General features: G+C 32.4%; 1 protein-coding gene across 4 annotated transcripts in view; it reads right to left on the reverse strand.

Annotated features, from left to right (window-relative positions):
* Positions 1–12,674, reverse strand: part of SOS1 (SOS Ras/Rac guanine nucleotide exchange factor 1) — a 157,949-nt gene that overhangs the window by 73,580 nt on the left and 71,695 nt on the right. For 3 of the 4 annotated variants that reach the window (XM_063078408.1, XM_063078406.1, XM_063078405.1), the window contains exons 4-8: positions 11,519–11,683; positions 9,524–9,733; positions 5,561–5,704; positions 2,342–2,452; positions 2,165–2,263 (exon numbers count right to left, since the gene is read on the reverse strand). In XM_063078408.1, the coding sequence (XP_062934478.1) occupies positions 2,165–2,263; positions 2,342–2,452; positions 5,561–5,704; positions 9,524–9,733; positions 11,519–11,683 (729 nt within the window). The remainder of the gene's footprint in view (positions 1–2,164; positions 2,264–2,341; positions 2,453–5,560; positions 5,705–9,523; positions 9,734–11,518; positions 11,684–12,674) is intronic. The other variant, XM_063078407.1, reaches the window with a different exon arrangement.

Raw genomic sequence — 12,674 nt, forward strand, 5'->3', positions numbered from 1 at the left:
TAGAGTAGATATTTTATACTGTCCAGCTTCCAAACTGTGGAAATGCAGCAAACCAAAGCCATTCACAATTGCCAACAAAATATTTTAGTAGGTGTCTGCAGACATTATTTCTTTCAGAGTTTTTGGCACACTACATGAAGGCCACTATTGTGTGTTTAGAGTACATGATGTAGTGCAATTCGTATTTGCCTTTTCCAATTTGTTTTATGTAGCATCTTATTTTTCAAAATAAAGCTTATGATCTAGGTAAACATGGCAATGTTATAATAAATTAACACCAGCTGCCAAACTTATTTCATTGGTTCTTAATTTAATCTTGCCTAAAAATACGTTTGTTATGATGTGTTAAAATTAAACCTGAGCATGTTTTCTCTCATTTATTTTGCTAATCTTGTACTTTTTATTACCAATGAAACCTAAGAAGGGTATAGAGATTTTAAGTTTTAAATTTTTAATTATTTTTTAAGAGAAAGCAAACATAATAACCAATCCCTATTATATATGCCTTGTCTTATTCAGATGTTTGTTAGTAATTTTGTGTTCCTGTAAGTTTCACCTGCCTATAATTCATCTACTTGAAAAATACTGCAGTTGTTGGCTTTTCACTAGATTTTTATGGAACTAAGATTAAATTTTAAAAGCTAAGATCAGGATGAAATGATCATTTAATTAGCCTAATACAAAAAAAAAAAAAAAAAAAAGGTTTAAGAAAGCCAATAAACACTAGAGATTAAGAAAAACAAAACGATTTTTATAATGTTCCAAAAACTAATTGTTATGGGATGAACTGTGTCCCCCTCCTAAATATATGTTCGAGTCCTAACCCTGGTACCTATGAATGTGATCTTATTATTGGAAATAGGATCTTTGCAGATGTAATCAAGTCGAGATAAGGTCATAATGAATTAGGGTAAACCCTAAATCCACTGACCTGGTGTCTTTATAAGAAAAAGGAAAGGGAGATTTGGATGCAGACACACAGAGAAGAATGTGAAGCTATGAAGAAGTTGATGTGAATGTGGAGGCAAGGATGGAGTAAAGGCATCTACAAACCAAGGAACATCAAGGACCACTGGGATCCTCCAGAAGCTAGGAAGAGGCAGCAAGGATTCTTCCCATGTGCCCTGCCCACACCCTGATTTCAAACTACTAGCCTCCAGAACTGTGAAAGAATAAATTTCTGTTGTCTTTAAGCCATTCATTTTGTGGTATTTTGCTATGGCAGCCTTAGGAAACTAATACATTAATATACACATTACAATATAGATTTCAACCTGGTTTTTAAAATAGAGGGAAACTTACTTCTCCCTAGGTTATACAGACCCAGCACACAAGTAAGAGAATAGGTAATTCAGGGAATTAATTAGTTCAAAGTCATCCTGGATAATTTTCCTAATTTCAGATTCTCATACCAGCCAGCCAACAACAAAAAATAAAATTTTAATAAAAAATAAAAATAAGAGCTAAAGAAATAGCATTAATGCATGTCTTGTTTTTATGGGGTGAGTTCATTAAAGGTAAACAGTATCACTTTAGGCTATGCTACTGAATTACAACTTAGACACAGACTAAGGTTCCCCTTTTCCTTAGTTAATTTCTCTGTATGATAGGAAATGGGAGGAAAAAAGGCTTTTCTTTCCTTTTGATCAGTGCTTATTAATAGTATGAACTGTGATCAAATGGGGAATTTTTATGGGATTACACAAATTCACTGTTTCTAAAGTAATGATAAGCAGTTTAACTGAGATAGCTGCCAACGTGAGCTATGAAAATGAGATGAATTAACCTTCCACATTATTTCTGCCTTACCTTCACATTGAGTCCCTTATCTGAATCCCTGAATCTGCTGAAGTCCCCAGCTGGAGACTCAGATACATAAATCCAATATGTTTTTGAAGAACCCGGTCATGTAAACAAAAAGGGCACAAGACAAAAATATCTCACAACTACTTTAAAATTCACTATTAAAATTAGAGAAAATATGCCACTCTTTTGCAGACTTATTTACATTTGCTTCTTAACTGGAAAAAGAAAATAGTGGATACACACTAATGTGCATGAGTGCTCACATAATAATTTACAAATGAAGTGGTAAAAAAAAAAATTTCATCTCACTTGAATATCTTATAAATAGCAATAAGAGCAACAGCAATAGTTTTCTTACCTTCAACAGTTCAAAGTAATGTAGACAGTGGTAAACAGGGGCTAGAAGTAGCCTGGGTAAAACATATTGAACAGCTTCTTTGAAACCTTCGCCTATTGACTAGAAAAGAAAGTAATTTAATTTTTTTAAAAGTTTACTTCTCAGACATTGTACATATTGACTTAAAAATTACTATACCTGCAAATAAAGTGCTGCCCCAGGCTTTGATAATTGACTAAGGAAACGATCATGAAAACCCGGTCGCAAAATATCTCGAGCGTATGATTCGTATGGATCAAATGCCAGTTCCTTAGAAAATTTAAAAAAAACATAAAACAAATAATCTTTCTCCAAGGTAACACAAAAATAACCTACCACCATTAACACAGAAAGATTAAATTATGGACACATCTCTGCCAGCACAATTATATACTTATTTTAAAGCCTCTAAACAAAAATTATTTGGCTAACAATTATTATTTTAAAAGAATAAATCTAATTCTCAAGTAAAGGAATATACGTCAATTTCTTTCTCACCATTAGTTCTTGAATTTCTGGACTTCCCTCTGCGTACAACTTTCCTTCTTGCCGAAGAACACCCTTTAGTACTTCTTTTATAATTGGCTATGGGTAGTAATCAGTATGAATAAACCTGCTATGAACATTCTTAAATACTGCGTCTTTCAGTAAACATAGGCACTCATTTTGTTTGGTATAAGCCCGAGAGTTAATATGCTGGGTCATGGAGTACACTGTATCCTTAGCTTTAACAGAAATGCCAAACAGTTTTCTAAAGTGGCTGTACCAAGTTATACCACCCGACCCCAATCAGCAATGTAGAGTTGCAAGTGCTCCAGGATTTTAAACTGCATTTTCATGATGAACAATGATGCATTTTCTTGATGTATAATGATGCTGAGTTAACTTTTCTTCTTTTGTGAAGTACCTCCTCAAGTCTTTTGCCTATTTTTTTTTTTAAACTGAGCTGTCTTTTGGTTATTAATTTGTAAGAGTTCTTTTCACACTCTGGATATGAGTCCTTCACTGGCTGTGTATATTATAAATATTGTCTCTCAGTTTATAGCTTGCCTTTTTACTCTCTTAATTTTGTCTTTTGATGAACAAATGTTCTTGCATTTAATTTTCTCTCTCATAGTTGGTGCTTTTGTGGCCTGTTTAAGATATCTTTGTCTATTCCAAGGTCATAAAGATCTCTTATGTTTATTACTGCAAGCTTTATTATTTTAAATTTTATACTCACTCGAGTAATAGTGTAGTTGGGTAGAAAACTCTATTTTCCCTTACTACTTTGAAGATACAAGGATACTTCGAAAACTTTGTGGAATATAGAATTAAAAGATAATACAAATCTTTCTGTGAACTTTTTGAAGTATCCTCATATAACAACAGACTGCTGGCCTCTACTATTAAAGAGAAACCTGCTGCCTTTCTGTTTGTAGTTCCTTTGCAGATAGTATTCTCTTTTCTGTCTCATAGTTTTTAATAAAATTTTCTCTTTATCCTTGATGTTCTACAGTTCTATAGTTTCACTACCTTGTTTTTGGCTGTGGATTTGTTATTTATTTTGTACAATATTTGGAATTCATTTTTGATCTAGGAACTAATGTCTTCAATTTCTGGAAAGTTCTCCATTTTTATCTCTTCAAATAATACCTCTCTATCTTTATCTTTTTTCTGGAATTCCTAGTAGATGTATATTATGTTTCTCAGTGCAGCCTCTATTACTTTTAACTGGTCTTTCACATTTCTTATTTTGGTCTCTGTGTCATATTCTCAGTGAATTCTTCAATTCCACCTTTTAATTCACTAATTTTATCCTTGGACTGCATCCAGCAAATGTTATATTATATAATGAGGTTTTCTTCTCTTCAATGGCTGTATATTCCCAATATCTCTAATTGTCCATTGTGATACCTATCTGTTCTCATTTCCTTTCCATCTGTTTTTGTTTTACAGTGTCTTCATAAATGGATCATAGTCCTTCACTTATCTTTGAATATCTTAAACTTCTTTTAAATTCTTTGTATATCTATTGTACAAAATTAATTTCATCTAGAATAAATTCATGTTCTAATTGTTCATTTTGTTGGATACCATTCTGAACATTAGAATTTGTCCTGTATTTTAGAATTTTATATTATAGGCTTCTTATGGGAGGTTTTTAATTTTTGGTTTCCTTTCTTCTCCCATCCCTTTATGATTACTCTTTCAGATCAGAATCTGCTCTTAAAATGACTTTTGGGGCACAGACTTTATGATCATATTGGTTCAATGTTATGCAAATCATTGTTATGTTATTGTTGAAGGCAGTGTTTCTGTCTCCCCACCTCAAATCTATAACTTTCATATAAAACCTTACTACTGGCAGCAGGTTGGCAGATCCTATAATAAGCAGGGATTTGGAGCAAGAAGCCTTGCCATAGCTTTCATGGAGCACATTTAGTCCTCATTATCCTCAACAGCTAACCACCCAGATACCAGAGTTCACTACCTTGAATGACTATTTCATTGCTGATGTTGTTTGCAAGTTGTTATGTATATTCCACTTTTTTCTTTTTATACTTTATTACTTCTATGTGTTTAGAGCAAGACTGGAGGGGCTGTGGTAAAGCTTGAACTTACCATTCTATTTTGCCTAAAAGTCTTATTTTTAATTTTTTTTTCTTTTTACAGGCTCACCACCATGTTATAATGAAAGATATAGTGGGTTTTAGAGTAACAACAGTGCAAGAGCTAGAAACCTCAGAATGACTATCTGTGCTAACTTATGAGGATTAACTCATATATTTTAGCATTTGAAATATACAAGGAGAAGGTTACCAGTTTTTCTACACCGTGATATCTGAATCATGTAGACCCTGGACCCGACTTTCCTATTCACTTCATTCCTCCTATTCTAAATAACAACACAGTTATCACCTATTGAGTAGCTTACTGTGCAAAGGTGGTCAGCTAAATACTTCAGATAGGTTTCTTTAATTTGCACAAAAATCTTGAGTCCCATTATCATCCTTATTTTACAAATAAAGATATGGAAGTTTTAAAAAATGAAATAACTTGCCCACAGCCACACAACTAACAAGTAATAGAGCTTATTTCTGTGGCCTCTTCATTGTTAGGTCACTCACTGACTTTTCTTAACCATGCTATGTAAGATTTTACAGTGGGCCCTCTGTGGGATCTGCTTTTCTGTAATCAATGAGAGACCATTTTTATGTTTGATAAGATATTAGCAACAAATGTTAACGATGACCCTATGAGGAAGGAGCAATAACAGATAAGCAGTCAGCGGTTTATATCTATGACATTAGCTGAAAACAAGAATTAAGATTGTCAATTTTAACACAAATGCAGGCTTTTATGCAGACTTTTTTGGTATATAATTTAAGTACTTACCTCTGCTAAGTCTTCAAAGCAGCTTCCTACTAATGGATGGGGACTGCCTTCATCTGTCATTTCTACAGTATCTTCTATATGGCCCAGTAACTTTACACTAAGTTCATGTATATCTACTATACGACTAAATATATTTTCTACATCCTGTTAGGAGGGGGGGAACGACACATTAATTCAGTTAGGTTGTATAACAAAAAACAATTTTGAGCTAATAAGTCATTTTATAATCACAAAATTTAACATGACAGATACAGTGAGAAATTTTAATTGCATACAAATATAAATAAAAGACAATTTAAGAATTCCTTTTGCAATGACGTACAATTTGCAAATACATTTCTCTAGGTTAGTGGTTTTCAAACTTTTTGGTCTCAGGATTCCTTTATACTCTTAAAGCTTTTATTTAAATCTATCACTATTTACCTACCATATTAGAAAACTGAAAAATTTTTAAAATATTTCATCCCTTTAAAAATAACAATAATAAGCCTACCACCTGTTAACATAAACAGCATTTTTATGAAAAATAACTATTTTTCTAAAACACCACAAAAAAACATTTTGTAGAAGAATGGCATTGTTTTACATTTTTGCAAATCTCTAACATGTAGTTTAATGGAAGACAGAGGATTTTCTTTATTTCTGCATTCAACCTGTTGTGATACATTGTTTTGGTTGAAGTACATGATGAAAATCTAGCTTTACACAAATATGTAGTTGGAAAAGGGAAGAGTATTTTAATAGTCTATTAAATTATTGTGAATATCCTTTTCTTTTTCTGTGTAATTTTTCTATTGAGATATAATCCACGTACCATAAAATTCACTTTTAAAATATACTTACTATTCAATGGTTGTCAACATATTCAGAGTTGCACAATTATCATCAGTATCAAATTCTGTAACATTTCATTACCCCCAAAAGAAACCCTGTACCCATTAGCAGTCACTCTCCATTCCTCTCTTCTCCCCAGTGCCTAGCAACATCTGATCTACTTTCTGTTTCTATGGATTTACCTATCGTGGATATTTTATATAAACAGAGTGAATATCCTTTCATGGCAGTACACCAAAATTTAACAAATGGTAATTTCTTAAAGGTTAGTTGCAATGTGGAATCTGGAACCTTATCAATTTTGTCCTGTTATATTAAAATTCAATGGTTACTATTATTTGATTTTTTATCAGTGACGATTTTTGTCAAATCAACTTTGAGGCATGGTTCATATACAATAAGATACACCCATTTTAAATGTATTTTTTGATAAGATTTTATGTAGTTATTCACCCTTGTATATGTTTATACTAGTTTACATTCTCACAGTAATATGGGAACTTTACATTCCCACAAGCAGTTGCTCCACATCCTTTTCGACATTTGGTATTGTCAGTCCTTTTAGTTTTAGTCTTTTTTGTTTTTTTAACACTAACTCCATTCATTCATTCATTCATTCATTTAATTATTTATTTATTATCTATCTATCTATCTATCAATCATTATACAATGTAATCAATTTTCGTGGCTCTTTCCCACCTCTCTCTCTCCCCTTTAGATCCCTGGCAACTTCAGTTCTGTTCTCTTAAAAGTTCAATGAATTATTGTGATTGTTGTACCTTTTTGTGTGTATTTGTTTATTTATTTATTTTTATTAGCTCCCACATATAAATGAGAACATGTAATATTTCTCTTTCTGTGCCTGGCTTATATCACTTAACATAATTTTCTCTAAGTTCATCCATGTTGCTGTACATGGCAGTATTTCATTCTTTTTTTAAACTAGAGTAGTATTCCGTTGTGTAAATATACCACATTTTCCTTATCCACTCATCTGATGATGGGCAGTTCAGCTGGTTCCAACTCTTGGTTATCGTAAGTAGAGCTGCAGTAAACATGGGAGTACAGGTGTCCCTTCAACATGATGATTTCCATTCCTTTTCACATGTACCCAGTCGTGCGATAGTTGGATCACATGGTAATTCTTCCTGCAGTTGTTTGAGGAACCTCCATACCGTTTTCCATGAGGGCTGCACCATTTTACAGTCCCACCAACAGTACAGAAAGGTTCCCCTTTCTCCATATTCTCACTGTCATTTGTTGTTCTCAGTCTTTTTGATAATAGCCAAACTAACTGGAGTGAGATGATATCTCAATGTCATTTTGATTTGTATTTCCCAGATGCTGAGTGATGCTAAGCATTTTTCTCATGTGTCTGTTGGCCATTCTTATATCTTCTTTTGAGAAATGCCTATTCAGCTCCCTCTGCCCATTTTTCAATTGGGTTACTTGTTTTTTCAGTTAAGTTGTTTGAATTACTTGTATATTCTGGATATTAATCCTTTGTCAGATTCACATTTTGCAAATATTTTCTCCCACTCTGTTGTTTGTCTTTTTGCTCTGTTAATTGTTTCTTTTGCTGTGCAGAAACTTTTTTGTTTGATATAATCCCACTTATTTTTCCTTTTGTTGCCTGTGCTTTTGGAGTCATATTCATAAAGTCTATGCCCAGTCCTACTTCCTGAAGTGTTTCCCCTATGTTTTCTTTTAGGAGTTTTATAGTTTCAGGATGTATATTTAATTCTTTAATCCATTTTGAGTTGATTTTGATATATCATGAGAGGTACTGGTCTAGTTTCATTCTTCTACATCTGGATGTCCAATTTTCTCCAGCACCATTTATTGAGGTGGGAGTCTTTTCCCCATCAAAGATCAATTGGCTGTATGTATATGAGCTGATTTCTAGGTTCTCTCTTCTGTCCCATTGGTCCATGTGACTTCAGATTATACTATAAAGCTATAGTAACAAAAACAGCATGGTACTGGCATAATTTGTCTTTCTAATGTGTGTAGTAGTATCTCATTGTAGTTTTAATTTACATTTCTCTTATGATTACTGATGTTGAGCATCTTTTGATGTGCTTTTTGGCCATTTTCAGGTCTTGGTTTTTGCATCCTAGGAAATCTTTGCCTCTCCTTTACTGTTTTATTTTTTTTAAACAACTTTATTGAAGTAAAATTTACGAACTATGCAATTCATCCACTTGAAGTGAATAATTCAATGGTTTTTAGTATATTTATAGATTTTTTACAACCATCACCATAACCTACTCCTTTATTTTTTAATGTTCATTCACTGCCACAACTTGAGCCCCAGTCCCAGACTCTGTAGTAAGCAATTTCTCCATCATTCACCTATGACTGTTTTCCTACAGTTCCCCGAGTTACTAGTAACCCCCTTAGACAACCTCACCTGCTCTCAGTCAGTATTTCCCTAGGACCTAGTCAGGTTAGTTTGATTACAATTACAAGATCAGTAACCCCTTGTCTAAGTTTCAATGTTACTGTCTCCTTCTTTGTGCTCCCAACAGTACTATAATACCTCTGTTATGGTAATTACCACATTGTACTGCAATTTAATTTTACCTTATATCTCTGTCTGAACTAGACTAAACTTGAGGGAAGAGGGCTGGCCCATTAGCTCAGCTGGTTAGAGTACAGTGTTATAATACCAAGATCGAGGGTTTGGATCCCCATACTGGCCAGCCACCCCTCATCCCCCCAAAACAAACAAACAAACAAACTCGAGGGAAGGAATTGTTTCTTATTCATCTTTGAATTTCTATTGCCAAGCATGGTGCCTGACGATAATACTGTTGGCACCATAAAGTGTTGGTTGAATGACTCCAATGAGTGAAATTAAACAAAAACATCTTCTACCTAAACTTTATTCTTTGTTCTTTGGAGTACATGACAGATTCTGTGAGTTCACCTTCACTTACATAATCAGTTTACTTTAGATTGTGTCTTTTAATTTTTGATGTTTAATCACTTGAAACTGTTTAAGCACTTTATTTTTGATCCCACACTTGAAAAAACTAACTAGTAATCATGAATTATACAAATTGAAATTTGAAGTGGTCATGCAAACTTAACACATGCAGTGACAGACATATATATAATACTTACATTAGCTGAAAACAATTTTGAATTGGAGACAAAGGGCTCTCTAAAAACTTTTATAATTAGATTTAGTTCCCTTATATATTGTCGAATTTCTGCCATAAATGCTTTTACCAAATCATAATAAGTTTGTTCTCCTGAGGTGGAAGGCTCCTCATCAGTTAAAGATAATATATTTATATCTTCTACATCTTGATGAAACATATCCATCAATACCTATATAGTCAGAGATATAAGAAAGTATAAAATATAGCCTAATTCAAAGTTAAATGCCCTAAGAAGTTCTTTGAATACAGTTCTTAAATGATAAAAAAAAGATCATCTTTTCTGGGATATGCCATCATCCCTCCACAGCTTCTCTACAAGGACACTTCAAAAAGTTCATGGAAAAATAGAATTAAAAGGTAATATGAATATTTTCATATTTTTAAAGTACCTTCATAAAACAGAATTCTCCATATGATATCACATACTGCCTCCAGTTCTCTATCGATATTACTGTCTGTTTCTCGTTAACCTATTACTTCTCATTTGTTCCCAAATCCTGTCTTCTCTCTGACTTGGTTTCCTCTGTTCCTTACTTTGCCATCATCACCTTATTCCATGGTTTCACTACCTCATCTTTGAATAATTCTTATGGCTTCTAGTTGGCCTCTTTTCCTACATTTGTCAGGGATAGATCAAAACAAGCCCTGTTTTCTCCCAGTATTTTACGATTATTAGTCTTGCTGAAACTTATCTTTCTCTATCTTATGAACCTTACAGCATCATTATCCCTATAACACAATAAAGAAATAGTATTTTATCTTCTACTACTTCCTACTTGTTTCGAGAATATAAGTATTCCTTCATCAACTCCACAGCTTTGTTTTATACATCTCTTGCAACTCCTCCCTGTGTGAGCACATAGTAGGTACTCATATATATTTGATTCATTAAAAAGTATCTAATATTTTATATTCATTTTTAAATAGTAATTTTAAAAGATGAAATACTTATTCATTTAAAGATATTAAAATATTAGAAATTCTTCTTCAGATCAGGTTATTTTTTACTCTGTATGGCCACATTCTGAAAGAACAAATAAGCACTAAAACATAATTAAGTGGATTCAGTAATCAAAAAGAATATTCTAAATCAATAAGAGTATAGTGAGAAAAGTAGAATGAAAATACTCATCAGAAAATATTTTCTTTTCTTCAGTCATTTTTATATATCGAAAATCCTGAGGTAATAACTAAAAGCTTTAGACTCAGATCTGGAGTTCAAGTCTAGGTTTTGAAACTTCTCAGAAAATTCTGGATCAATGTCTTAATCCCTCTGATCTTTGGTTTTTCATATATAAAATGCAGATAGATAAGATCGCCTACCTTAGAGGAGTATCATAAGGACCAAATAAGATAGGTCACATATGAATACGTGCTTAATCTTCAATAAATGTTTGCTCTTAATAATATTATTGTAAAATCATACAAGTAATATCTAAACAAAGCTAGGTAATGAAATAAAACTATTGTTTAGTATTTTTACAAGTAGTATGTGAAGAAACGTAGGTATTGAAATAAAACTATCATTTATTATTTTTAGATTTTCAAGAACTGTTTTCAAGTAAATCCATAACCTTCTACATCTCCCAATCCAAATAAAATTTTAAGAAATTTATTATTAAGCAATTCTTACTGTAATTAACTCTAGATGTATCAACACGTAAAAAAACCTACATGACATGTTTAAACACAATATTATATGAGAGTACTTCAAAAAGTCTGTGGGAAAATGAAATTAAGATAATACAAATCTTTCCATGGACTTTCTGCAGACTCCTCATATATCTAATATCCTATTTCTATAAAGTGGTATCTTGAATAGTTGCTATAAGATTACTGGAAATATCCCAAGACATAATATACCATTTTATTCTATCTGAACAGTATGTTTGCATCCAGTAAGTCCCATGAGTAAAAATTTAAGAACAAAACATACAGAAGGTCAGTTTCTTACCTTATCAGCACACATTGCCACTTTAATATCTTGTTTTGTAATTTCATAATGCCGTATATTTCTTACATAATTCCCCACCAGCTTTAAAATGTCTGCAGAAATGTATTCTAATACTGCTACTATGTAAACAGAAACCTGGTGGTCAATTTTATAACCTAGGACCTCCTGCAAAATTAAAAGAAAAGCATGTTTAAATATCATACCATAAATTTAACACAATGATTAAAAATAAAAACATATATGCAACTTAACTTTTACTAAGGCCTGTGATAACATTTAATTTAAATGGTTCAACTATAAGTAAAATATGTATTACTATTGAAAATGTAAGCTAACAAAAAGCAAGGCAAAATTACCTTTGATCATATAAAATACTTGAGAAGTATAGATTACTACATAGATAATCACTAACCTAGAAAGGGAAGCCCAAATTTGGGGGAGGGGAGCAAAAGCTCTTTGTTACCTAATTCAGAATATCTGGAAGTAACTACAATAATTGATTTTTTTCTTTTATACAGAATGAGATACATACTATCGGTAATCTAGGGATATCTACTAGCCTTATACCTCTATCCTTTTCAAAGGAACCTAAGCTCCCCAAAACCTTTGTGGCACATTCCTGGTATTCCTGGCTGTTTCTATGAAAAAAAATTCATGTTATATCCTATTGAACAATGTTAATTATTGAGAGCATGTTAAATAGTTCTATTATCAGACTTTAAAGAGAATATGGCTTTTGTGGCACTGAACCGTTCCTAAAGAAGAACAAATTCTATTTTCTAAACAATCCAATTAAGGGCAGGGGGGAACACTGAAATAAATTTCCTATAAGTTGGGTAGAGGTTGCATTTACTTTTTAGGGTATGTAAAAACTATTAAATGTATCATGATAAAGATGTATTAACAAATTAAAATCATACCCACAATTAGATCATAAAACTCAAAATGTAGGATCATTAACACAGCATGCACATACTGTTTATTTTCTTAGAATATAATACAGTGTATGTCCAATGAAAATCATGAAAAGAGAATTATAAAGAAGTATGCGATTACTAATAAATTAGTAATTTTTCCATAATTTGCATATTTCTTCAACCAGTCAGTAAGATAAAGGCAGGTATATCTATTCAAACAACCTAATTCAAAACACCTT

This window comes from Cynocephalus volans, chromosome 14, assembly GCF_027409185.1.
Source record: "Cynocephalus volans isolate mCynVol1 chromosome 14, mCynVol1.pri, whole genome shotgun sequence".
Lineage (NCBI taxonomy): Eukaryota > Metazoa > Chordata > Mammalia > Dermoptera > Cynocephalidae > Cynocephalus > Cynocephalus volans.